Raw genomic sequence first — 26,588 nt, forward strand, 5'->3', positions numbered from 1 at the left:
CATTAAAGACGCGCTTATTTTAAATTTTGGTGATTCCAATGAATTAAATAAGCATGTTTATGCCACATATGACAAAGGTTAAATTACACTAAAAGCAAGTCTGGTTGAAATGAAAGTCTGCTAGGTGACCCTTCTGGACATATATCCCGTTTTCTGTGTTCCGTTGAAGGAAAGGCGCACGATCGGCAAGACCATGCAGCCATGCTGATCATGACGGTCCATTCCATACCAGGAAGAAGTCCAAGCATGATATATGTCCCTCAGCGTGTGACTTGTATTGAAACCAACATATACCGAAGATTTTCTCCAATTGTCGTTCAAAGAACTTTGATACGACAAATAAACGGTCAAGCTCATACCTTCTCACCTCCACTGACCTGACTTTAGAGAGTTTAAAGAACATTGTAGGCACTTAGCAGTTAGCATAAACCTTAAACCCTGTATGACATGAATTTGTCCATTATTTTCACAATAACTAGAGCTACAAGAAATTGTCACTGTTTTTTTAAGTTGTGATAACAAATATGGTTTCTGAAAGTCTAGAAATTTGTATGAAACAACATATTGATACAGCATTTGGCACTACTTATGATGTAGTCTTAAATAATAGTAGGTTAGATCAGTTGACCATAATAGTATCTCCGTCTCCTTGTGTTATCAAGAGGTACTTCTTAGTCGGTTCTAGTAGTTTTGGTTGTTAGTTTGTTAGGCCCCAAATTGTGGCCGGGATTTTGGAATTAGCTTATAAGCAGTATTTGTGTTGGGCTCTCTCATTGTAATGAATCCCATCTTGTTAATAAGAGCAGTTTTACACCAGAATTAAGGTACAATGGACTATACCCCTTTGCACTCAAGTTTGAATTCAAATAATAATAGTTATTTGTGTCCCACCCACCCACTTATAAATCCTAGTTACATTAAGAAAGGGTAATTTTAATCCAAGGAAAATCCACGTCTCCTAGCCTAATATATATGGTGCTTGCTGTTTTCAAACATTCAAGATGGATATTGACACCATGGACTAGAAGCCAATATAAAGAACAATAGGTAGAAAATTTGCTAAATCCAACACAAAAATACAAAACCAATCGCTCACTTCTAAGGAAAATATATCTTTCTCTCTAGAAAAAAGAGAAAATATATCTCAATTTCTCAACTTGCATGAATTATTGACTTTGTATTTTGATTTTTAATGGAATACACGAATGACCTTGTATTAATCATAGACTCTTAAGTTATGCGACATGTCCATCCAAAATATCACCCACAGACAATATGAACAGAAACAGATGCATTCTTTGCTATATTGGTAAACTTGATATGGACCGTCCAGAACGAAGTCAGCTGTCTTCATTGGTTTTATGCAAAGGGCAGGTGTCTATAACCCTAATAAGATTTGCTACAATAATTCTAATGAAAAGTTGGCTGTACCGAACTTTTTAGTCCGACGATCTATTTATTTTCGTGATTTATTAATACACATATCATATATGAGCGGACAATAGAATTAATATTTTTTACATTCAAGAGAAAAAAAGGATTTAAAACCCGATATGCAGTAGGTGATAGAAAAACACTCTAATCACTAGAGAAATCTACCACGTACAATAGAGTTGATATGTGAAGAAGATAGAGTACGTATATAGTTCAATAAATAAGAATATAAGATACATGTATTTTTTATGAGCAAAATGCAAATTACGGAATAACGGTCACCACTGAAAGTTACCGAGTCTCTCCGCAATATTGGATGGCGAGAGCATCCAAATCATATCTTATTTAAGGATTCACTCATCAGAATCCAACTGCATTCCTATTTGAATGACCCCAAAAAAAAAAAAAAAAAAAAAAAAAAAAAGAAAAAAGAAAAGAACAGATTTTCGATAGGACTCCATCTTCTTATATATCCAAGCCAAGTCTTTAATTCATCAAACAATCAAACATGCCAAACCAAGAGTCCACTATGGAACCTTCTTCAAAAACTGCAATGGTTCCTCAAGACCTTCCCGTCACCACCGCCGCCACCACCACAACCGCTGCCACAAACCGAAAGAAGCTCACCCTGATCCCTCTCATCTTCTCATCTACTTTGAAGTTGCCGGCGGCCCTTTTGGAGAAGAGCCTGCAGTGCAAGCCGCAGGACCCCTTTTCGCCCTTCTCGGCTTCCTCATCTTCCCATTTATCTGGAGTGTCCCGGAAGCTCTCATCACTGCAGAGCTCTCCACCTGCCTTCCCTGGAAATGGCGGTTATGTCATCTGGGCGACCGTGCTTTTGGTCCTTTCTGGGGCTCTTTGATGGGCACCTGGAAGTACCTAAGCGGCGTCATCAACATTGCAGCATTTCCAGTTCTTTGCATTGATTACATGGACAAGATACTCCCTGCTTTCGAATCCGGTTGGCCTAGGCATCTTGCAATCTCTATTTCTACTCTGATTCTATCTTTCGTAAACTATACTGGTTTAACTATTGTTGGATATGCTGCTGTTCTTCTCGCTGTCGCTTCCCTTTCGCCTTTTATTTTGATGTGTTTGATTGCCATTCCGAAGATTCATCCTCACCGTTGGTTGAGTCTCGGGCGGAAGGGTGTGGAGAAAGATTGGAACTTGTTCTTCAACACCCTCTTTTGGAATTTAAATTTTTGGGACAATGTGAGTACTTTAGCTGGAGAAGTAGATAACCCCCAAAAAACTTTTCCGGTGGCTCTTTTCGTGGCGGTGATCTTTACTTGCTTGGCGTACTTGTTCCCGCTTTTTGCTGTTATTGGTTCGGTTAATGTGGATCAAACTAGATGGGGTTCTGGATTTCATGCAGAGGCTGCTGAAATGATTGCTGGAAAATGGTTGAAGTATTGGATTGAAGTTGGTGCAGTGTTATCTGGAATTGGACTTTTTGAAGCACAACTAAGCAGTTACGGTTACCAACTTCTTGGCATGGCGAATTTAGGGTTCTTGCCTAAGTTTTTTGCTCTTCGGTCCAGTAGGTTTAACACCCCGTGGGTCGGAATTTTACTTTCCACAGTGATAATTCTTGCAGTTTCCTTCATGAACTTTACAGATATTATTGCATCTGCAAATTTCTTGTACAGTTTGGGAATGCTATTGGAATTTTCTGCTTTTCTTTGGTTGAGGAGGAAGTTGCCAGCATTGAAGAGGCCTTATCGAGTTCCGATGAGGCTGCCAGGTTTGGTGATCATGTGCTTGATTCCATCTGGATTTTTGGTCTTTATCATGGCTATTGCTACCAGGACTGTGTACTTGATCAGCGGTTTGATGACCGTGGCGGCAATCGGATGGTACTTTTTAATGAAAATTTTCAAGTCTAAGAAGTTTTGTGCGTTCAGTACTATAGAAGTTGATGAAGGATGACAAGCAGAAATTGCTTATAGTTAGCGAACCATTTCTAATGGCATCGAATTGGGAAACCGGTTGTGCATGATTGAATCTCTTTGTTGATAAAGAAGTCCGAGATTCCATTGATCAAAGTAGAATTTGTTTATATTGAGTTCTATTCAAATTTAAAAAAAAATGTCGAATGACATGAAGTTGCATGGTTTCTGCTATAACTTGTTTCGATCTTATAATCCTTTCTCAAGTAAATTTTAAACAGGCAACACACTCTTCATGGAACTCTTCACTATTTTCCTCCTCAATTCTCCTCTAAACCATTCAATCTCTAAACCAATACGCCACCACTACCCCCGCCGTGTAAGACCACCACTTCATGACTGAAAAGTATCATGCTGACCGTTCCTATGATCTGAACAAGTTCACAAAATTATTTGTTGCAGCGACAAACTGAAACTATGAGAGAGATGATACAAATGTAAAATGAAAAATGTGGTAAGTATAGCATGTCTGATCCTTTCTAATTATTTTTTCTAATGAATCAAAACCCAAGTGAACATATTTCAGTGCAAAAGCACTTACAAAGAGCCTATCCAACCATCCATCAAGCCCAGGAGCTAATTATGAATACTTATATGAAATAAAAATTCCAAGAGTGTCTCAAACTAATGATTCGAGGCTATGTGAGAACATTAGAACAATGACGACCTGTGATATTTTTGGGACATGACTAATGAACTTCTCGATTTCTAGTATCTCTTTAATACGAAGCCTCATAGATTTCAGCCCAATAATTTTAGTCAGTTAAAGCTCATTGAATGTTTGGGTCAAGCATCTTCAGAAAATAATTTCTCGAGAGGGAGTTATGGTCGTAAAATTTATGGACTTGAACACCAGTCGCATGAACCATATCATCCAAATTAAGCACCTAAATTGATTCCAAAGGAACCGCGCCAGCGAAATGAATATGCAAATAGTCTCTGCTTACAAATACTCATTTAATTTGTTTTCTTTAGCTGACACCTTCTTTGAAATCTTGGGTACTTTAGTTGAAGTATACAATTCATACAAAGCTATTCCTTCTCTCTGTTTGATTCCGTCTCCATTTCTGATCTTTGGGATGACTATTGATCCGAAAACACCATACCTATTAGTAGTGATGTGATGAACTTGGTTGGAATTGGATGGCATTGATCCTTTCTAGTTAATGTTTCTTACCAACAATTTGATCCACGGTCATCACACCATATTAACAACTAACGAAGAGAATGTTTGAGGAAGGCAGCGATGAATTGCTTGGTTAGTTTTTTAATATGGTCATCACACCTTATTCACAACTAACTCAAAGAAAGTTTTTTTATTTTTTATTTATTTTAAAAAACGATATTATCTACACTAAAAGTCCAGGTGGGCGGGCTCAGCATTACATGAGCTAGCAATAATGTGGTTCAAGATGAGAATTAAACCTAAGACCTCTCACTTACAAGTGAAGAGAAATACCACTAGACCGTTGTATTAAGGAGCAACTTACTCAAAGGAAGTTTGCTATCAACAATTTTAAATATGTCGGTTTTTGGGAACGGATTTGCCGTACAAGAAAATAATGTAAGATAAATTTAGGAATCTAAAGTTACTCTCGTCCTTCTTTGTTGTTAGGAGCCGAAGAAATTTCCAAGAAAGAAGCTGCATGATCAGTACAAGAAGCGAGAAAGGGAATGAAGGAGGCCATGTTTTGTATCCATATGTTTTATTTACCTCAGACTTTTTGTTGCCACATGAAAATTATTTAACTAGATGGTGAACAATGTACATGTGCATGAAAGTTGTATTCTGGTAATGAATTATAGTTTATTGTCCAAACCACTTAGAGAAAAACTTGGGTGTCACCGTAAATATATCACTCATCATCCTGTTTCACTCATAACGTCCCCTGTCACCATGTAAAAGTTAATCATACCCCCTTCTCACAAGTGACAAGAATGTGTACTGGTATAAGCAATTTCCCAGGAAGCAGCACACTCAGTACAACACCACAAAGAAGCAGCAGAAGAGTTGAAACATTGTTTGAGTATATTAGTTGCATACATTCTGACAGCATTGACAGCATTTTGTTGCATGCCACATGGACCAATTTATATATCCAATGAACTAGCAAGCAAGGCAACCAGCCTTCCAATCCATCCTCCACCTTCAATCTTGAAATCCAATCACATAACTCTTGAAATTCCCATTGAAAATCCAAGAAATCCCAAAGGAAAAAAGAAACACCATGAAATCTCCCCAATCTTCTCCAAAATCGAAAACCTCTCTTCTTGAAAATGAAAAAGAAGTACAAGAATATCCAATGTTTAGCAACACCAAGATCAAAAGCAAAAAACTAGCATTCATCCCACTTGTTTTCCTCATTTACTTTCAAGTCTCCGGTGGTCCCTATGGCACTGAGTCCACTGTCGGTTCCGGGGGGCCTTTCTTTGCCATCCTTGGCTTTCTCCTCTTCCCCATCATCTGGTGCATTCCTGAGGCCCTTGTCACTGCTGAGCTAGCCACTGCCTTTCCTGGCAATGGCGGCTTTGTCATATGGACTCACCAAGCCTTTGGTCCCTTCTGGGGCTTCCTCATTGGTTTCTGGAAGTTCCTTAGTGCTGTCATTAACCTGTCGTCCTACCCAGTTCTCTGTATAGACTACATTGATCCCATGCTACCAACTTTGTCACACTTGCCTCACTATTTTCTCATCTCTCTTTCAACCCTTTTGCTCTCAGTTCTTAACTTCATTGGTCTGCCTACTGTTGGCTATGCTGCAATATTTTTAGGCATTTTATCATACTTGCCATTTGTAGTAATTTCGCTTTTTGCTATTCCCAAAATTGACCCAAGCAAATGGGTTTTTTCTGGCCAAAATAGGAAGAAAAAAAATTGGCCATTGTTTTTTAATTCCTTATTTTGGAACTTAAATTGTTGGGACAATGTTAGTACTTTAGTTCTGGAAGGTGTTAAAAATCCCCCCACAACATTACCAAAAGCATTTCTCTCAGCTGGGTTGTTGACTTTTTTGACTTCCCTAATACCTCTACTAGCTGCAACTGGTGCCATGTCTCTTGACCTAGATGATTGGGTTGATGGGTATTACACAGTTGTGGCAGAAAAAATCGTAGGGAAAAGGTTCAAAAAATGGGTTAGGGCTGGAGCCTTTTTGTCTAGCATTGGTGTCTACCAGTCCCAATTGAGCAGTTGCTCACACCAGCTTTTAGGCATGGCTGAATTAGGGTTGCTACCTAGACTTTTCGGGGCACGGTCAAAATGGTTCGACACTCCTTGGGTGGGAATTTTTATATCAGCAGTGATATCAAACTTGGTTTCTTACATGAAGTTTAGGCATGTCACATCTTTAGTGAATGTTTTGTTCAGTTTGAGCATGCTAGTTGAATTTTCGGCTTTTCTTTGGTTGAGGGTGAAGATTCCGGATTTACAGAGGCCCTTCAGAGTTCCAGTTACAAGGCTGAGAGGGTTAATAGCAGTGTTATTTATTCCGTTTGGAATTTTGGTGTATGTAACTTGTGTTGGCACAAAAGTTGTGTACTTGGTGATTGCTGTGCTGACTGTGTTTGGGATTATTTGGTACCACTGCATGAAGATTTTCCAGGCTTAAATGTGGCTTGGCTTCTACCATCTTGTGGCAAAACTAGCAGATTATGAAGATTTGGGGTGAGTTTATGATATTAATGCTTCTTAAAGACATTTGTTTAAAAAAAAGAGTCTATCTATCTATATTTTTCCATCCGTTTATGATGGTGCTGATTCCATTTTTGTCCTTTGGATGATCTTGCAGCTACTATGACCAATTTGTGAAGAAGTGATTAAGTATTCAATAGATCAAGAATGGAGCTGACTAGTTGTATATACATTTTAGTGAAGTTTTTTAAGTTTGACATATCCCTATCAACTTGATTGATTTATGAGAAGAATAATGTAAGGTTTGTGTTATAAATAAGCTATCAATAATGTGGTTATTAATATTTTTGCTTTGGATCAACTGTGCTAGAATGCATAAATTATATATAGACATTACTACTCGGTTCAAAAAACAATATTCACAATAGTGAAATGACAAAAATGCCCTCAATCAGCTCTTCATTCTCCCTCTTTTTTCCTCCTTGGCACAGTGGAACGATGTCTGTATCCACGACTGCCCACTGCGTCGATTGCTATTAAATGCTCTGCTTCGACTATACAATCTCGATTTTTTCTGTCGTTTCTGTAACAACCCATCCTAATTTTATCGGAACGAATGAGGTATTTTCGTGAAATTTCACCTTAGACTAGATCTTTTTCTTTTAAAATTGGTTTTTGGGTCTTAATGGTGAGCCCAAGGGGCCCACCTCCTGATTTGTCCCTTGGTTCCCTTCCCTTTTTCTTTCTTTTCTTGATTTTTATAACTCTTTCTCTCTCTCCTCTCTTCCCTCACCGTAACCTCATCTTTCTCTCCCTCTTTTCTTCTCTTCTTCCCTCTCCCATGTGACTCCCGGATCTCTCTCCCTCTATGATCTCTCCCTCTCTTCCCAAGTTTGTCACTTACATAAGCAACAACAACCCCAAACCAACATTACTGGACGTAGGAACCTTGAGAAAACTCAAGCAAACCTTCAAGGAACCCCAATAGTGACGGTGTCACTGTTCATCGTCTTCTCCGACGTGTTTCTTGTTTTTCCGACGTTGGTAAGCTTATAGAAACCCTTGGGTTATCTTTTAGGGTTAGATCGAAGGTTGTTTTAAGTGGTGCATACGCGTCAACCGCAGAAAACTGCTCGGAGTAACTTTTCCAAAATTTCCGACGAGTACTGTCCCTGTCGAGGAAATTTCCAGCCAAACCACAGCGATTTGGCTGTATGCAGGTATCAATCTCTTCGTCTTGCTGAGGACTACAACTTTCCTTTTTATTTCATCCAATTTCGTTGAGTATTGAAGAAGTTATATCCATTTGAATCTTACCTAGTTTCCAGCGACCTCCGAGGCTTTCGAGGTGTTTTTTGGCCAAACTAAGGCGAGTTAACGTCGTGCGAGGTACCATTCTCTTTGTCTCATCGAGAACCATGATCCTTAGGCCTGTTTAAACCCAACCCAAACCTTTTATTTTTTTTATTTTGTGTTAAAACCCAAAGGAATAGGGTCAGGCCTTCAAGCCCAACCCATTTGAGAACCTAAGTGAGACAGGCCTTTAGGCCATTAAGCCAGCCTAAGACCCACGAGCTTTCAAGCCCAAACCTAATATAACCCAGCCCTAAAACCCATTTTAAATTTGAAACCCTTAACCGATTAACCCATTATCCGAAGCCCAACCTACCTAAACCTAAACCTAAACCAAACCCAAGTCCAAACCCTAAGCCCTAAACCCAGTTGGAACCTTCCGAGGAATATTCTCTGGAATATTCTTGTGTTGACTTTTATAAAACTTACTTGGGACTCTTCTTAGGATAATTCGACGTCCTGAATTTGTTTCCAACTTCCATTTTTCCAAATTCAATTGTTATAATAAAGTTTTATTAATTGTACCCTTTATGTGCTTAAGGGCAATTTATTGTGGCGTTCTGTCTCGGCTAGTTTGTGTGGCTCTTCGGCAGCTAAGTATATGTGAGTGGACCCATTCTAAAATGCATGTTTTAATAGTAGAAATGCATACATGAAAATCATTATTTTAATGATTACGTTTTATGAAACGTTTTATGAGATAACATGCTTATTGAGGTTACTTTGAATTATTACTATTTTTCCTATAACCCATGTTCTTTATAAAATATCTGATGGATGACAATATAATATTTAGAACACGTTTATAACACCTCTTTATAGTATAGATGATGGATGACTTTATACTATGAAGTTGCCTTTCAAATAAATGTATATTCAATGGTTTTGTACTTACCTAGTGTCCCTATTCCGTTACAGGGGTGAAGGATAGATTCCGTCCTGGGCGATGGTTACAGTGTTGGCATAGGGCCTGAAGGGTTTTTCCTCTGACAATTAGCCCAGGGACGAGGAGCTGGCACGGGGCCTGAAGGTGATTTTCCTCTAGCAATTGGCATAGAGACAGGGATCTGGCATGGGGCCTGGAGGGATATTGAACATTCACTAGTGATTACGATGTATACGAGATATATTTTGAGACATTGCACGACATGCTAGGTTTCGGAAAACCTATTTTTATAATGTTTATGAGTTTTCATAAAACTTGGGGATTAGTATGTTGATAACTGTTTTGTTATATCTATATCAATTTGGTCCACTCATATTTGTTTTGCGCCCCCTTCAAGACTTGGAATCGAGGCATACAATTCCGGTGTTCAGGCACTTCTGCATCGGCATCTTCAAGTCCTCACGGTGTAGGACCCATCCTCTTATTCATTCAATTTTATATTATTTCTTTTTAGTATTGTAATTAGTTGTATACTTTGAACAAGTTCCTTAAATGCATATTCATTATATTTAAATTTATAAGTCTTATTTATTCCTTGTTCTCAACAGTCTTATTTATTCCTTGTTTTCAGCATTTGCATTCAATAAATGGTTTTCGTCACCCTCGGGTATCGACCAGTACGTGCATATTCTGGTGTTCATGGAATATTAGAATCGGAACGTGTCAATTTCCACTTCTCTCTTTCAAACCTCGCTTTCTTTCGCTCTCAAACCTCTGAGTCCGTCGCTCACTAGAACGTTCAAGATTTTTTTTAATAAGCATCTTTAGCTAGTAAGTTTACTTACGTGAGTGGAGAGGTGTTCACAGGTCAATAATTCATTTCCCATATATGGCCAAAAAAATTGACTGATTCATTCCAATCCAAACAATATAATTTATTTCGTTGTTTGTTTGGATTAGATTAGTCACCGAAAACTGATTTGATGCGATTGGTTTGTCCAAAGAAAGCGGAAGAAAAAGCATTGTTTAATATAGTAAATTGTGATGGGTTGAAGAGTTGTATACAAATCATACGATAGAATTATAAGAGGTTTAACAAAACATTTTTGGTATTGTTTACTTTTAACGAAAAACCACGTTTATACATTTCCTTGGTATTATTCACTACATCTTTAAAAAGGGCATTTCATTAAAAATGAAGTTTTTTTTGAATTTTTTGTTAGTTTTCCTTAAAATTATTGGGAGTATCCATACTCAGAGGATTAGCCTCAGGCTTATAGAGGCCAGGAGGACTTATAGAGGCATTTCAGCCTTCTTCTGGCCACAAGTCTGGTTTCCACATCAACAACGGGTTTCGAACACGAGACATCCAGTTTTTAGTTTGAAGGAAACTTGGCAATTCACTCTTTACCACTAGGCCACCAATTTGAAGGAAGACTCACAATCCACCCTTTACCGCCAAATAAATCTATCAATAACTATAACTTATGAACAACTATGTCACGCTGTTCGCCAAACCATATCTAAGCATATAAAATCTGCTGCTAGATACAAAATATAGAGGAAAAGTTCTTATAGCCGCTGATCCTTGTTTTTGGCTTTGAGCGGTCGGAAGCAATTCCTCTGGACACCTCTTTCCCTCTTTGCTTATTTATCTTCTTTATTGGTTGTGATTGTTCTTTCGCACGGTCGAAAAAAGTCTCCGTGGATGTGCTCACTTTTTTACTTGGTCAAGAAAGTCTTTTGTATTTTTTGTTTTAATTGTTTTTTTTTTTTTATAAGTGTTGCTCCTAGGAAACTTGACCTCTGTTGGATTTGATTAATAGCAATTTTTTATGAATTTGCAATTGTAGAGTCGTGTTTCTTTAGTAGTGTGACCTCCTTGGTACTGCTCTATGGAATGTTTTTCCTAAGTAATTCTATCTTTGCAACCAACTTAGACAATCACTCATCAACTCTTGCACCAAGAGAGGATGAGATCAACGACCTTATCTTGATTCTTTTAGCCATTAAACCCATGCGCTCCACATATAATTTATTTTGTTGTTTGTTTGGATTAGATTAGTCATTGAAAACTGATTTGATGTGATTCGTTTGTCCAAAGAAAGCGGAAGAAAAAACATTGCTTAATATAGTAAATTGTGATGGGTTGAAGAGTTGTATACAAATCATACAATAGAATTATTGGGAGTATCCATACTTAAGGAAATGGCGCTTAATTTAGCCTAGGGCTTTCAACTCAAAGAGTGTCACACGCCAAATATATCTTTGTTTTTATTTTTCAAAGGGGAATACCTAGTGGCAAATCACAGTTATCCACTTTTTTCAGAGGCTGGGTAGACTCACAGAGGCATGTCAGCCTCTTCTGGCCACAAGTCTGGTTTCCACACTAGCAGCGGGTTTCAATCATGAGACCTCCCGTTTTTAGTTTGAAGGAAGCTTGGCAATCCACCCTTTACCACTAGGTCACCAATTTGAAGGAAGACTCGCAATCCATCCTTTACCGCCAAATAGATCTATCAATAACTATAACTTATGAACAACTATGTCACGCTGTTCGCCAAACCATATCTAAGCATATAAAATCAGCTGCTAGATAGAAAAACTAGAGGAAAAGTTCTTATAGCCGCGGATCCTCGTTTTTGGCTTTGAGGGTCGGAAGCAATTCCTCTGGACACCTCTTTCCCTCTTTACTTATTTATCTTCTCTATTGGTTGTGATTGCTCTCTCGCACGGTCGAAAAAAGTTTTTGTGGTTGTGCTCACTTTTTTACTTTGTCGAGAAAAATCTTTTGTATTTTTTGTTTTAATTGTTTTTTATAATTGTTGCTCTTAGGAAATAACTACAGGAAACTCGACCTCTGTTGAATTTGATTAATAGCAATTTTTTATGAGTTTGAAATTGTAGAGTCGTGTTTCTTTAGTAGTGTGACCTCCTTGGTACTGCTCTATGGAATGTTTTTCCAAGTAATTCTATCTTTTCAACCAACTTGAGTAATCACCCATCGACTCTTGCACCAAGAAAGGATGAGATCAACGAACCTTATCTTGATTCTTTTAGCCATTAAACCCATGCGATCGACATATTGTGCTTGTCAAGATAAAACTAGTACTAAATTTCACTTTCACTGACCAAATATTTATAAATTGCACATTTCAACTTTTTCCTGCTTGAGATACGATAAACTTGGAATATAACATCCACTCACTCGCAACTTGGCACGGAAAAAGTCATTATTGTCTCTATCCAAAGGTTGCAAGCGATTAAGTAATAACTAATGAATGAAATTCATCCTCATCCTCATCAAACAGTATTCCCATACAATTGAATTGTATACACACATCCACTTATCTGCCACATGGCAGGCCGATTTTACCATGATCACGATAGTTGGTTACATGCCACGTTTGATCGAGCCCACATTACGTCATGTCCAATTGCTGCTGCTATGTCATCCCTTCCTTTCCGACCCTTATCCCCTTTGTTTTTATCAATCAATTCAGTAATAGTGGTTGGCTATTGAATCAAAAGAGTTTTAACAAAATATTTTTAGTATTATTTATTTTTAATGAAAATGATATTTTTATTTTAAAAAATCATTCATAGTACTAATCACTTACAACATATTTTTATCATTTTGATTAAAATTTAAAGTTTTCAAGTTCTTTTGATTAGTTTTCTTTGAATCAATACCATGCAATATAATTTGTAACATTTCACATCGCCTAGGGAGAGTGATTCTTAAATGTATATTTCCATCCCTACCTAGCACGAGGTCTTTTGGGAGCTCACTGGCTTCGGGTTCCGTAGGAACTCCGAAGTTAAGCGAGAAGGAGGCCAGAGCAATCCCATGATGGATGACCCACTAGGAAGTTGCTCGTGAGTTCCCAAAAACAAAACCGTGAGGGCGTGGTCGGGGCTCAAAGCGGACAATATAGTGCTACGGTGGTGGAGCAGGCCCGGGAAGTGATCCGTCCCGGGTCGGGATGTGACATAATTAGTTTGCATAATATGATCAGTGCACACTTTAGTGATATATTTTCAAAGTGTTGAGTAATAATAAGTTAGCAATTTAGTTTATTTTTATCTTAAGGAATGTTTAGTATTTTATGTATTATGATTTTCTATTAGGATAAAGATTGTGATTGTTTTTCTATTTGTTAGTAGAGTTCGAGACTATATTCATGTTTGTTTCAGGATCAAATCTTTGTAAATGTACCTATTTTGTAAAGAATGAAGTCTTAGTAAGGATGTGGAAGTTTAATTATGAGACGCTGAAATATTATGTGAATCTTTTCTATCCGTAAAAAAAACTGAATGTAAACAGAATCATATGGGGCCAGCGGCCATTTATAATAGGGTTGTTTAGATATAGGCCCTTGTAACTGATATTATCTAGACAAAAACCCACCTCATATTAAACATCCAAATAAAATCCAAAATTCAAATAGTCTGCCATGTTGACAAATAAACGACATATCCGTATAAAATATTTACAACTTACGCCACAATGACCTAATATATGTCAATAAATATTATTATTACTCACCTTCAATTATGCTAGCAATGAGCAATTGAGCTCCTATTTTAAAACCACGTATTACAAACTATTTACCTATATTTTAAAAATTTACTAATTTACCTACATTCTTTTGATACAAACTAATTGACCTACATTCTTTTGATACAAACTATTTACCTATATTTAAATAAAAAAAATCACTAATTTACATACATTCTTTTGTTACAAGCTAATTTATTTGCATTTTTGTAGTACATACTAATTTACCAATCTACTTATTAATTTACCTATATAAATAATACTGTCATGCATATTATTACTTATAATAATCATATACATTTTTTCTTTACAATATCACACCTATGTGGTAGGTAAATTATTTTTACAGGATTTCTATTCTAAGTGGGTACTAACATATGGATAGGTAAATTATTTTCTATGGAAAGAAAAAAATACAACCATTATTTTGTATAATTTTTTTTGACAGAAATTATTTGTCCATGTCTCAACGTAAAACACCATAATTTTTTTTATTTATATTATATATTGCATGCTAATAAGGTAAGCTAGTTTCACGATAAAACAATTTTTGGTAAAAAAATTTGAGAAAAAAAAGGCCTAATCAAATAATAGATTAATTGACATTTAATTGCATTGAAAATAATAAATGCAATGCAAATTTATGATTAATTATAAGTCAAATCTAACCCACGTTACACTGTATGAGGGTATTTTAGGAACACAAAAATTATAAAACTGACATACCAAGCTTGTTAAGGAAATTTGCTTAGTTGGACTCTAGTAAATGGGGTTTATGTCTGAAAAAAATAAAAAGGATGAGTGAGAAAAATAAGTTTTAAGGGTTCAATTTATAATATATGGTTTTTGAGGGAAAAAAAAATATTTGCCGTCCAATCTGAAATTAGATGTTTTCGAACATGACTAATGCAATTACAATATGTTTCCTTTTTACAGAGTCCACCATCTAACCGTTTCTATAAATAATTAGTCCATGGCCTACGACGCAATTGCACAATACACTTCTTTGATGCAAAACAACGCTTATTTTTTTTTTTGGCAAACATCACTTCCTCCTTAGCTGCAAAAAGCACTTCTTGCTTAATTTGCTTTGCTGCAAAACCACACTTCTCTGCTAAAATGTGGAGTATCGAGCTTACCGATTTGATCCCGGGTCTGCCTGCAGAACTCGGACTCGAGTGTCTGACGCGGTTGCCCTACTCAGCTCATCCAGTTGCTTCCCGGGTCTGCAGTCCATGGCGGACTCTGTTGGAAAGCCAAGAATTTTACCATCACAGGAAGAAAATCGCGCGCACCCACAAAGTTGCATGCTTGGTTCAAGCTCTTCCTCGAAAGCTTGTTGCCTCAGAATCTGACGTACCTAAATCCACCGAGTCACCGAGTTTCGGAATCACCGTGTTTGACCCGGTGAGTCGTTCGTGGGATAGACTCGACCCGGTTCCTCAGTACCCAAATGGTATGCCCTTGTTTTGCCAATTGGCAAGCTGTGAAGGGAAGCTTGTGGCGATTGGCGGGTGGGACCCGGTGAGTTACAGCCCGGTCACAGACGTGTTTGTGTACGACTTCACCACTTCACGTTGGAAGAAAGCCAACGACATGCCGTCCAAGCGCTCTTTTTTCGCCATCGGATCGGACGCTGGACGGGTCTACGTGGCGGGTGGGCACGACGAGAACAAGGACGCGTTGAAGTCTGCATGGGTTTATGATGTGAGACTAGACGAGTGGACTGAGTTGACTCAGATGAGTCAGGAGCGAGACGAGTGTCAGGGGGTGATGATAGGGAGCGAGTTTTGGGTGGTTAGCGGGTATCGCACCGAGAGTCAAGGAGTCTTCGAGGCAGGTGCCGAGGTGTTGGAGTTGGGGTCGGGGCGGTGGCGGCTGGAGGACGAGGCGTGGGAGGCGGGACATTGTCCGAGGCATTGTGTTGGAGTAGGGGAAGATGGGAGATTGGTGAGTCGGGGTGAGTTGGACTCGGCGGTCCGAGTTGGAACCTGCGGTGTCATTCTTGGGGGTGGGACCCTGGTGGTGGGGTCGGAGTACCAAGGGTCAAGTCAAGGGTTCTATATGGCGGAAGAAACGAAGGGAGGGCAAAATGGCAAATTAGATAGGATTAGTGTGCCTGACGAGTTTTCTGGGTTTGTTCAATCAGGTTGCTGCGTTGAGATTTAGATATTAACTAGTAAGGATAATGACACATGAGTATATGTATGATTTTTGGGTGCAACCTTTTTTCTTTATTTGAATGTATGACGTATAGTTTTGGTATCTTACGTTCGTAATACCTACATGCATTATATATACAAGAATTGTATAGGGTCTTTTCGAGTGTTCCTTCGTTTCGGCAAATAGGCTCTAGGACTCATCACACTATGAAGAATTGCGGTACATTCGATGGTTCGAGATTGGAGAAAAATTTACATGAACTTGAAAAATATACACGAAACTTGAAACGTAGACATAAAATTTATATCGCTAGTTTGAGATATTTGGTACCTTAACATCTTATTATTTTAGTTGCATGTAAGCTTTTTTCGTGCGATTTTCTATTAACCCTTATTACAGTTTGAAACAGTTTATTTGCAACTGATGAAATGCAAAACTTGAGATAGCCTCGAGATAGCACCACCTTTAGCATCCTATTGACCTAGTTGCACGTGAATTTTTATCATACGGGTTGTCTCTGTTTCTTTATTACGCTGGATGAAAATTTAGATGCAATTGAAATACAGACCTAGATATCCCTATTGTCCTAATTGCACGCAAGTATTTATGATGGTGTTTGTTTGCTAGTCCTTCCTTCGTTTATGAATCACAATGCGTTGACGGTTCAAGGTCGGCACTGACAAACGTCCTATCATAGCTCACTAGCAAGAGCGCCTATGCCATACTGCAAGTTTTAAAACAATACAAAAATGTAGTAAGTATATATACGTGGAAATCTATATACATATATGTGAAAATTTATTTACACCCTATTTACAATAAGAAACAAAATAAGTGTTGCACCAAACTATTTACGTACATGTGATGATCCGTTCTTTGGTTTTGCCACATTCAGAATGGCACCCAAACCTGATGTTTGAAAAGAAAATATTTGGTATTACACAACGATTGAACATAGGGGATCAACTTTGGCTACATAAACCAAAACCGTAACATATATTTCGGGCAGAACACCAACCCTGTAGAGATGCCACAGCTGAGGATGCAAGTTTTATCAAAGAAGCCAGGGGGATTGATCTTGGCAAGTCAGCCAGAATGAACAACAGTGTATTCACCGAAGATGGATGTGCCAAGAAAATGATTAGTCGAAGTCCCGTTTATAGAAAACCTCGGTTTTGGTTGCTAAGCATGACTCCTCTATCTGTATTAATTCTTTAAATGTCACATACATTGCTTTCCTCGAACTTGCAATGCACACAATCCCCCCAGTCCCTAGTGAAAACTGGTAGCACATCACCAACCTGGAGGCCTTCAACACCTTTTCCAACACTCTTAGCAATGCTGTAAAAAATTAAGCACTTCCATTCATAATTTGGAATAATTCAGAGTTGCAAGCAAGAAAAAAAAAAAAGAATCATGACTAGAAAGCAATGAGAAAATTATAAAATAAAAGAAAAAAAAAAACAATTCCACAGAACTTGAAACACAATTTGAACAAAAAAAAAGAGTTCTCAATTAGAGAAAACTTCAATTTTATGTAATTTTTTTTTCTGTTCTAATTTTAGGGTATAACAATGCAATGTTGGAACTTGCATTTGATTATTTATTGAGCCACAAATGTATTTTTTAGTAGAATTTAAGCTGAAGTTCAAAAATAAAAGAAAAATAATTATAGTGGAGCCCAAAACATTGCTAAAATGGGAATCCATCCTCAAGAATATCAACGAAAAGTCTTAAATGAATTTTCAAGACCTTACGGTGCGGTATGGTGAAAGGCTATATATTTTATGACGAATTTTGTACATTTTTCCAAAACCGCCTAAAAATTGTAATGGGTAGCCCATGTGTTTGGAGAAAATGCAATTTTTTGTTTTCGCGAAATATTTTTGATGGCCATTAAGAAAAATTGTATAGGCACAAATGCTTTTTTAATATACTGTTTAAGCTGAAAACATAGTAGGGCCCAAAACTTTGCCAAAACAGGACTCTATCCTCAAGAATACCTACGAAAACTCTTACATGGTTTTGCGCAAAACCTCACGATGCATTGAAGGTGAAATTATATAGTTTTTGTAACAATTTTTAAACTATTTTGCAAAACTACCAAAAAGCTGTGATGTTTAGCCCTTTTTTTTAAAAAAAAATTCAAACAAAAAACAAATTTGCAAACCATGACAGCTCGTCCCGAATTATTTGTAACTTTAGTGTGAAAAGACGATTTTGCCTCTGGACGTTAATTAGCGTTGTAGGGTGTTTGATTTGTGTTGGTTGGTGGGCTGCCATTTGGACCACACACACCCATCCCTTTTTCCCCGTGACTTCCTCTCTTTTCTTTCTCTTGGATTTTCTTCCATTTCCCTTGCAAGTGTATGGACGAACTTCAAAACCAACCTTTCACGCGTGGATCGACGTCTAGAAGGTAAGATTCGAACTCCTTGCAAGCTCCTGAGTTCATCCTTACTATTTTTAGAACCTGAAACCCTCGAAAACCCAAGAACCCGAGAACCTAGTTTTCATGCACTATTCATGCACTCATGATCACGGAGGTTTCATCGAGTTTTGAGGTTATAGGGAGCTTTAGAATCTTCTCACGAAGCTCGGGGAACAAGTTTGAAGGATTTTGGACGTCGGGATAGCAAGTTCTAAGGTTGACCGGATTTTGCGAGATTTCTCCAGCGAGATTCCGACAATTTTGGGGCTTCAAAGGTAAGGTTTTGTTTTACTCAATGTAAGCTTCATATTGGTACAAATTTCATGGAATTTGGTTAAGAAATGAAGAAAATCTTCCCAGTTTCCAGCGATGCAAATGGCAGCCGGCGGCGGCTCCGACGAGGATCATCGGAGAAGACGACGGAATATTCCATCAACTCTGACGGAATATTCCTAACGGCAGTTAACAACGTCATGTTAGTTTTAACGGAATATGCTTGCTTTTGGACGGAATATTCCCTAATGCCGTTAGGGATTCCATCCGTGTGCTAGGCACGTGCCTACGCATGGCCGGCACGTGGGGGCGCGAGAGACCTCAGAAAGTTATTTTAAAAATATGGGGATGTTCGTGAGGTTGAGTAGATCACGTTGGTATATTCAAACACCCCATTTGAGCATTGTATGAGAAATTATTACATATGTGCATTAAATTGATGTTTATATAGTTGTTTCGCATATAGGTGAGACCTATCCTGAGGACGAGCACAGTCACTCGAGGCTCGGAGGCTATGACCCTTCCACATACCAGTGAGTGGGCTTTTGGTTTTTCGTATATATACTTGAGAGTTTTCCCAGAAAATGGAATTGAATGTTTATATGTTTTAAAATGCCATGCAAAGTGTCTGCCTATTTAATTGTGTTAGTAGTTGCAAATATTTATGATTGGTGCTGCGGACGCACATGTAAGTGCCAGGTAAGTTTATAGATTATGGTTGTGAATTAGTGGTTATGTGAGATGCATTGAAAGCTCATAAACCTGCACTCTGGTGTTAGTGTTCCCACCCAGAGTTATGGCACATCTTTCACGTGATCGTTCACCTACTGCACCATACGCTCACCTTGAATCCAAGGTAGGTGCCAGCCTGTTGTACAGACCACATTAGGTGGTTTTGACTCGTAGGTGACTTGCAATACTTCGCACAACCTTCACGTGATTGTAGCACTTGAGCGTATTTATTTACACTCAACCTGTCGTACATACCACTTTAGGTGGTTCTGACTCGTGTGCAGGTATAGTTGTTGAGTTGTGGATTTGAGCGCTAGATTCAGCCGTACAGGTCACGTTAGGTGACTCCGGCTGATATATCATTTGCATTGATTGACATTACCTGGGTTACTTACATCTTATGTTGAGATATTCGATATGGCATATTTACAGATGTTGTTATTCTGAGCATGATTTCGATATATATATATATATATATATATATATTCTGTTTTCTGGGAAATTATACAGGGTTTATGGAGAGGGGTTAGAACTTTTGAGAATGAAATGATTTTGAAAAGCTTTGTTTTTGCCCACTCACACTTTCTGTTTTGTGCCCCTCCAAGTTCTAGTTAGAAGCGCTTTGTTGGCTCACGAGGACTTGACAGTGGTTCTGACATAACGACACAAATGTAGGATCACCTTTGGGTGTTGTGTAATTAGTATTCGTTCTTCTGGACTGCACTTAGGCTTTATGTGCTCTGAATTTTGTCTATCACTTTTAGTCTCACACTAGTGTGTTACTTTAACTAGCTTTTGGTAGTTTGGTTTTTATTTATTCGTACTTTTACTATTATTTTTGCTTCCGCACTGTGTACATGGCTACGTCACCCTCACATAACGGCCAGTACACCTTAATTTCGGTTGGGGTATGTCACAAACTTTTTTCCTTCATGATTAAGAATAAGTTTATAAGCAATTGAAATCAGTTTTACCCTTTCTTAAACCACAAATGTATTTTCAAAAGAATATTTAAGTCAAAATCTGAAAATCCTTTCTTTGCCTCCTTGCAATACTTATCAGTCTTGACCGCAATTCTAAGGCCTTAAATACTTTCTCCTCGCTGTGTACATTTGTACCTCCACTACACATCTCAGAATACTTGCAATACATTTCTTTCAAATCCAGTAAAATGTCCTTCAGTCCACCATTCTCGATTTCTGATTTTGAAATAAACTTTTTCAAGGGTTTGGAGAATCCATTGCTCTCCAAGAATCAAGCCATAGAGCGGAGTGTTTGATTATTGGACATGAGTTTATAGATAAATTTTGGTTTTAGTTTCAATTGAATTTTGTCTTTAAAGGTAATTGTACAGTAGGAAAAAGGGACAATTTTTCTCAATCTCATGGCAAAAACGAAAAAAAAAAAAAAACAAAAAAAAAAAATCTCAAACAAAATTGAAAATTAATATATATACCACTTTGATTAAATGAAAGCACAAAAATGACATAAAATAAATAAAACCTAAAATGCTGATATGGACAAATTCATAGTACTTTAATTAAATTTTAAAAAGAGACAAATGTTTAATCATAAAATATGAAAGATAACTAGGGAATTCTAATTTTCTCAACACATAAAAAAAAATAATAAAAAAAAAAAAAAAAAAAAACAAATCCTAAAAGACCATAATAAACGTCTTGCATGGGTTGAAAAACTACTTAGTTGACCTATACGTACAATAAAAGATGAGCCTAATTCAATGTCGATCTGTCAATTCATAAGTAGGTATGTATTAATATTGCGTGTTACACCACCTACCCACTAGAGAAGAATTTATACGCACACTGTTTCTTTTTTTAAAATAGGAACAACGGATGGTAAGTCATGATTATCTACTTCTTTTAAGACCAGAGAGACTATAAGGAATTTCACCATGCTTGTGGTCAGGGTCAAGCAGACTCACCAGATCGGACCATTGGACTCGGAATCTCCAACATTCTTTTTGTTTATTGAGAAACCGTAGTCAGCACCCTTACCACTGTAGTTTATATGCACTAAGTTTGTGTGACTATTTGTGTGACTAATAAAATTTGTGTGACCAATAGACCTATCTCACGAGCTAGGAATATCTATATATATGTGCCTTAATTTGTTGTAGTCGGACTCTTACCTATGTATGCGAGCCACAGTTAATTACTAGACATAACTGATTTGCATGAGCATTAGCGAATTTTTTTTTCTTTTTTCTAACAAGTGATTGTCATACTGTCACATTACACATAAAAATATTTCTGCACCTTGTCGTAGAACTGACGTAAAGCAACACCTAGCACTTAGGATTAGGTAATTTAGTGCCCAACCTAAAGCTCACGTGATCAAGCTAGCATTCTAATTGCATTTGATGGTAGGTTAGATGTTAATACACAGAGTAGAAGGGTAGATATAGAATATCCAAGTATATGTATTAGTCGCTGGATCAAAACTCTACTATATAGATAGTAAACTAAGCACTCTCTTCTCCCGTACCCAGATTGTAGAAGACTTAACAACTATGGCCAAAACCATCTCCGACCTCTCAGATATCACTGACTTTGTTATAAACAAAGGCAATGGAGTAAAGGGACTCTCAGAATTGGGCCTCAAAAGCATCCCCAACCAATACATCCAACCCCTTGAAGAAAGAATCGGTACTATGATAATGTCCCAAGACTCCATTCCTATCATTGACATGTCGAATTGGAACGACCCGAAAGTGGTAGAATCTATTTGCAGTGCAGCAGAGAAGTTGGGGTTCTTTCAGCTAGTGAATCACGGGGTGCCGGTTGAAGTGCTCGAGAATGTGAAGGAAGCAACTCATCGCTTCTTTTTGTTGCCAGCTGAGGCGAAGAGTAAGTACTCGAAAGAGCGTTCGCCTTCGAACAATGTCCAATATGGCACGAGCTTTAATCCTCAAGCAGAGAAGGCTCTGGAGTGGAAAGATTTCCTTGGTCTCTATGCTTATGGGGACGAGCATGAGGCCTCTGCGTTTTGGCCTCCTGTGTGCAGGTAAGAAGTAAATTAATGCACCCTAACATGTACATGAAGTAAAATTCACCCTAACATGTACATCCATTTTATAAATTCAGGTATACAGCATGATAAACTAAGTTGCACAGGTACTGGTAGAGATACGCTACAAGTACGAACACTATACAAAATAAATTTCCAAAAATTAGGACACGAATAAAGCTATAAAAATAATAAATGATACACGTTCAAACACAAGATTGCTAGTAAGTACATTCATATCATGTTCATTTTCCATATCATTCCGCTCATAAGAAAGAACTTTTAATCATAACAAAGATCACTTGTAGGACAGTGGCTAGTTAGCAGACACCAAATCTACGATATATAGCGTATCATGGATATTAATTTGGTTGATATATTTTGTCAATCATGTCAAATATGAACCAAATAGTAAGTATCGACCAAGTATGGAGATCGTACCACATATGATAGATTAGTACGTACTAAACAATTCATTTCTCATTGCCATCATCTTAAAAGTCATTATATCTTCTTTAGATTTTTTAACTGATTAATCTGAATAAAAGTATTTATACCAAGTTATCGACTATGTATATATGTATTTATGGTTTTAGGGATGAAGTACTTGAATATATGAAGAAGTCTGAAATTCTTACAAAACGACTCGTAGAGTTGCTAATGAGAAGACTAAATGTGAAAGAAATAGACAAAGCAAAAGAATATCTTTTAATGGGGGCCAAGCGGATCCAGCTCAACTACTACCCCATTTGCCCAAATCCTGAGCTCGCAGTCGGAAATGGCCGTCACTCTGATATCTCAACGCTTACAATCCTCCTTCAGGACGATATTGGTGGGCTTTACGTGCGAAGGAATGACAATGGCAATGACAAGGATAGTGGCTGGATTCATGTTCCACCTGTGAAGGGGTCCTTAGTTATCAACATTGGTGATGCACTGCAAATAATAAGCAATGGGCGATACAAGAGCGTTGAGCATCGAGTAGCGGTCAGTTCAAGTAAGAACAGGGTTTCGATTCCCATATTTGTCTTCCCAAGGCCATCTGAGATGATCTCTCCGCTGCTAGAAGTGCTTGAAAGTGGCGAGAAACCAGTGTATAAGTCAGTTCTCTTTTCTGATTATGTCAAGCATTTCTTTGCGAAGCCCCATAATGGAAAGACAACGATTGAGTTTGCCAAAATATGAAGATTATGCACTACGCACGAAAATTTTCTCATGTAGTAAGAGATGCGATTAAATCTCTTAAATGTATGCATTCTTATCCTACTACAACTCATCATATCCAACTCTAAATTGAACTGAGTATGTGATCTGATTTTCTTCTTCTTCTTTGTGACAGCTTGACGAATATGAAATATCCTTCTTTGACCGTTTATATTGAATCTTTCTCCTTTCACACTAAATGCACACAAAGAAAATGATGCAAATCCAACTGTTCACAAGGAGTCTATGACAATTATAACCTCAGAGAAGTTTAAACTTACAAACTATGCCTAGGCATGGTGGCGAGAGAAGAAGACGAGCGTGTCACCTGGGACGACTGCACGACTGCAGCTCGTCTGTGTGGTCAGAGATCATAGATCTCCACAGGATATCGCACGAAGGCGATGAGGTTAACGGAGAGATCGAGGGACGAAACGGTTCGTATGGATTTCTCCTGGGTTTTGGACGTCGGCTCGGTTTACGCGTCGCGGCTTTAGGCTGCGGTTATGCATTATACTGAATGTTCATGCAATTAGATTTAAAAAATTTCGACTGCATTTTCAAAGAACTTTGATTGTGATGATAAATATTGTGGACGAGTTTGCAGGAGTTCCTCCTCCAATTTCTTCCATCTTCAAAACGTGTATTTCATTCGACATAAAAATAAATTGAATTAATAATAGTATATGAATTTAAAACAGTAAAACTTTTATTCATAATAATGATTAAAACAGTAATAATCTCCTTATTGAAGATGAACAATTTTTTTTAGTGCAGTGTCAAGAACATGCTGGTGTTGTGGCCTATTTTAGAGAAGGAGGTGACGGATTTTGTGGCCTATTTTAGAGAAGGAAGAGATAGACGGGCTGGCAGAGGGAGAATATAAAGACGAGGCTTGAGGAATTCTGTATTTTATTCCCGGATCTTGTGACTTTATTTATATTTATAGTAAATCAAGTAGGATTTTTGCTTGCAAGTAATACAATTCTAAAGTGAAATGATCTTATAGTATCTTAAGTATAATTTACTAATAATTTACACAATCACATATATACTAAATGTATATATACAAGACTGCATAAGTAATATTTCATTGTAAGAAGGATGCTAGCTACCTATTTTTTATTACCTTTCTTAACCTGTCTTTCCCAACTCTTTGTTACCATGTGAACTCTACTATTGTTTAAAACTTAATATTTAATATATTTAAAATCTACTTCGTGTATATATATGTACAATTACAAATAAGTCAAACTCAATCTCAATGTACATATGTCAATGCATAATTAGATATGTATTAATATTGCGTGTTACATCACCTACCCCCGATACAAGAATTTGTATGCACTGCGAAAATTGGCTATAAAATGAAGGATCTTCTTCGGATTCATTTTGTGGAAATCTTAGAGATTATTACATTCTAACCGTTTATCGTACTTTGTTCAATCAATTTTCGTCTGATACTATTTGTATTTAATTTTAAATAAAAAAAAGTCAAATAATTTCTGACTGCACGATATACGATAAATTGTTAAAATGTAAAAATTTCTAAAATCCCTACAAAATGAAGCCCAAATCAATTCCCTATAAAATACCGTTCTATATGGGAAATAAAGTTGGTGTGCCTAAAAAGTTTGCGTGACTAATAAAATTAGTGTGAATATATATATACCTTAATTTGTTGTAGTCTTTGACTCTTGCCTGTGTATGCGAGCCACTAGTTAGTTGGCTAAAAATAAATGATTTGAATGAGCATTATTGTGTAACACTTAAAAATACATGGGAAGTCAATGGCTAATTTGGAATGGGCAAAGAGCAAAATTCTGGCTTGACTGGTGGGTAGGTGAAGGCCCACTGCTGCACGCTATTGTAGTAGCACTAAGATAAAACAACACCTAACACATAAGACTAGGTAATTTAGTGCCCAACCTAAAGCTCACGTGATCAAGAAGCATTCTAATTGCATTTGATTCTAGGTTAGTTGTTAATATACAGAGCTGGAGGATAGATATAGAATAAGGAAAACTAATGAAAATGATTTGGAAACTTTGAGTTTAACGATAAGAACAAAATAAAGGGTAAAGTGAATAGTACCAGGATTGACTTTTTAATGTAAAAATATGATTTTTCGTTAAAGTGAACAGTACTGAAAGCTTTTCGTTAAAGTTCCTACAGAATATGCAAGTATATATAGTCAATTAAGTACTCTCTTCTCCAGTTCCCAGATTGTAGAAGACTTAACAACTATAGGCCCAAAAACCATCACTAACCTCTCACATATCACTGACTTTGTTATAAACAAAGGTAATGGAGTAAAGGGTCTCTCAGAATTGGGCCTCAAAAGCATTCCCTACCAATATATACAACCCCTTGAAGAAAGAATTCAGTACCATGATAATGTCAAAAGACTCCATCCCTATCATTCACATGTCGAACTGGGACGACCGGAAAGTGGCCAGATTCTATTTGCAAGGCAGCAGAAAAGTGGGGGTTCTTTCAGTTAGTAAATCATGGGGTTCCCATTCAAGTGCTTGAGAATGTGGAGGCAACTATCGCTTCTTTGAGTTGCCAGTTGAGGAGGAGTAAGTATTTGAACGAACATTCGCCTGAGCATTCGACTTCATACCATATCCAATTCGGCCAATGCAAGCAACAATAGGGTTTCAGGTCCCAATGCCAGCAACAAGAGCAGTGAGCATCGAGTGTCTGCCAATGCGAGCAACAATAGGGTTTCAGTTCCCATATTTGTCACTCCAAGGCCTTCGGAAATCATCTCTCCGCTGCCGGAAGTGCTTGTGAGTGGGGAGAAACCAGTGTATAAGCAAGTTCTGTATTCTGATTATGTCAAGCATTTCTTTGCGAAGCCCCATGATGGGAAGAGAACGATTGAGTTTGCCAAAATATAAACGTCATGCACTACGCATGAAAATGTTCTCATG

General features: G+C 37.5%; 3 protein-coding genes, 1 long non-coding RNA gene and 1 pseudogene across 5 annotated transcripts; all 5 read left to right on the forward strand.

Annotated features, from left to right (window-relative positions):
• Window positions 1-1,305: 1,305 nt before the first annotated feature.
• On the forward strand, window positions 1,306-3,542 carry LOC103964381 (annotated as a pseudogene).
• Window positions 3,543-5,457: 1,915 nt separating this feature from the next.
• LOC103964373 (probable polyamine transporter At3g13620) lies at window positions 5,458-7,359 on the forward strand. The gene is made up of 2 exons (XM_009377308.3): window positions 5,458-7,050; window positions 7,175-7,359. Exon 1 carries the CDS (start codon window positions 5,615-5,617, stop codon window positions 6,992-6,994), a length of 1,380 nt encoding a protein of 459 aa, XP_009375583.3. The 5' UTR covers window positions 5,458-5,614; the 3' UTR covers window positions 6,995-7,050; window positions 7,175-7,359.
• A 457-nt stretch (window positions 7,360-7,816) lies between these two features.
• Window positions 7,817-9,856, forward strand: LOC125470192. Its single transcript, XR_007252429.1, has 2 exons — window positions 7,817-8,237; window positions 8,339-9,856. It is a non-coding gene; the product is annotated as an uncharacterized LOC125470192 (long non-coding RNA).
• A 4,849-nt stretch (window positions 9,857-14,705) lies between these two features.
• On the forward strand, window positions 14,706-16,082 carry LOC103964362 (F-box/kelch-repeat protein At2g44130-like). Its single transcript, XM_009377296.3, has one exon. It carries the CDS (start codon window positions 14,937-14,939, stop codon window positions 15,984-15,986), a length of 1,050 nt encoding a protein of 349 aa, XP_009375571.2. The 5' UTR covers window positions 14,706-14,936; the 3' UTR covers window positions 15,987-16,082.
• A 5,540-nt stretch (window positions 16,083-21,622) lies between these two features.
• Window positions 21,623-23,821, forward strand: LOC103964422 (feruloyl CoA ortho-hydroxylase F6H1-3). Of its 2 annotated transcripts, XR_007252488.1 has the most exons (3): window positions 21,623-22,443; window positions 23,043-23,694; window positions 23,786-23,821. XR_007252488.1 is itself a non-coding variant. In XM_009377356.3 (2 exons), exons 1-2 carry the CDS (start codon window positions 21,950-21,952, stop codon window positions 23,629-23,631), a joined length of 1,083 nt encoding a protein of 360 aa, XP_009375631.2. In that variant the 5' UTR covers window positions 21,624-21,949; the 3' UTR covers window positions 23,632-23,821. The 2 variants fall into 2 exon arrangements, 1 of the variants encoding a protein (XP_009375631.2); XM_009377356.3 differs by having other exon boundaries at window positions 21,624-22,443; window positions 23,043-23,821.
• The last annotated feature ends 2,767 nt before the right edge of the window (window positions 23,822-26,588 follow it).

Source organism: the organism of the source record quoted next, unplaced genomic scaffold, assembly GCF_019419815.1.
Source record: "Pyrus x bretschneideri cultivar Hongxiangsu unplaced genomic scaffold, Pyrus_bretschneideri_v1 Contig5, whole genome shotgun sequence".
In the NCBI taxonomy this organism is placed as follows: Eukaryota; Viridiplantae; Streptophyta; class Magnoliopsida; order Rosales; family Rosaceae; genus Pyrus; species Pyrus x bretschneideri.

Bases quoted from the DNA above. Each gene is read 5' to 3' on its own strand.
- LOC103964373 (XM_009377308.3), top strand. From the start codon at position 5,615: ATGAAATCTCCCCAATCTTCTCCAAAATCGAAAACCTCTCTTCTTGAA.
- LOC103964362 (XM_009377296.3), top strand. From the start codon at position 14,937: ATGTGGAGTATCGAGCTTACCGATTTGATCCCGGGTCTGCCTGCAGAA.
- LOC103964422 (XM_009377356.3), top strand. From the start codon at position 21,950: ATGGCCAAAACCATCTCCGACCTCTCAGATATCACTGACTTTGTTATA. The intron at 22,444-23,042 runs GTAAGAAGTAAA...TTATGGTTTTAG, and splicing joins TTTTGGCCTCCTGTGTGCAG to GGATGAAGTACTTGAATATA.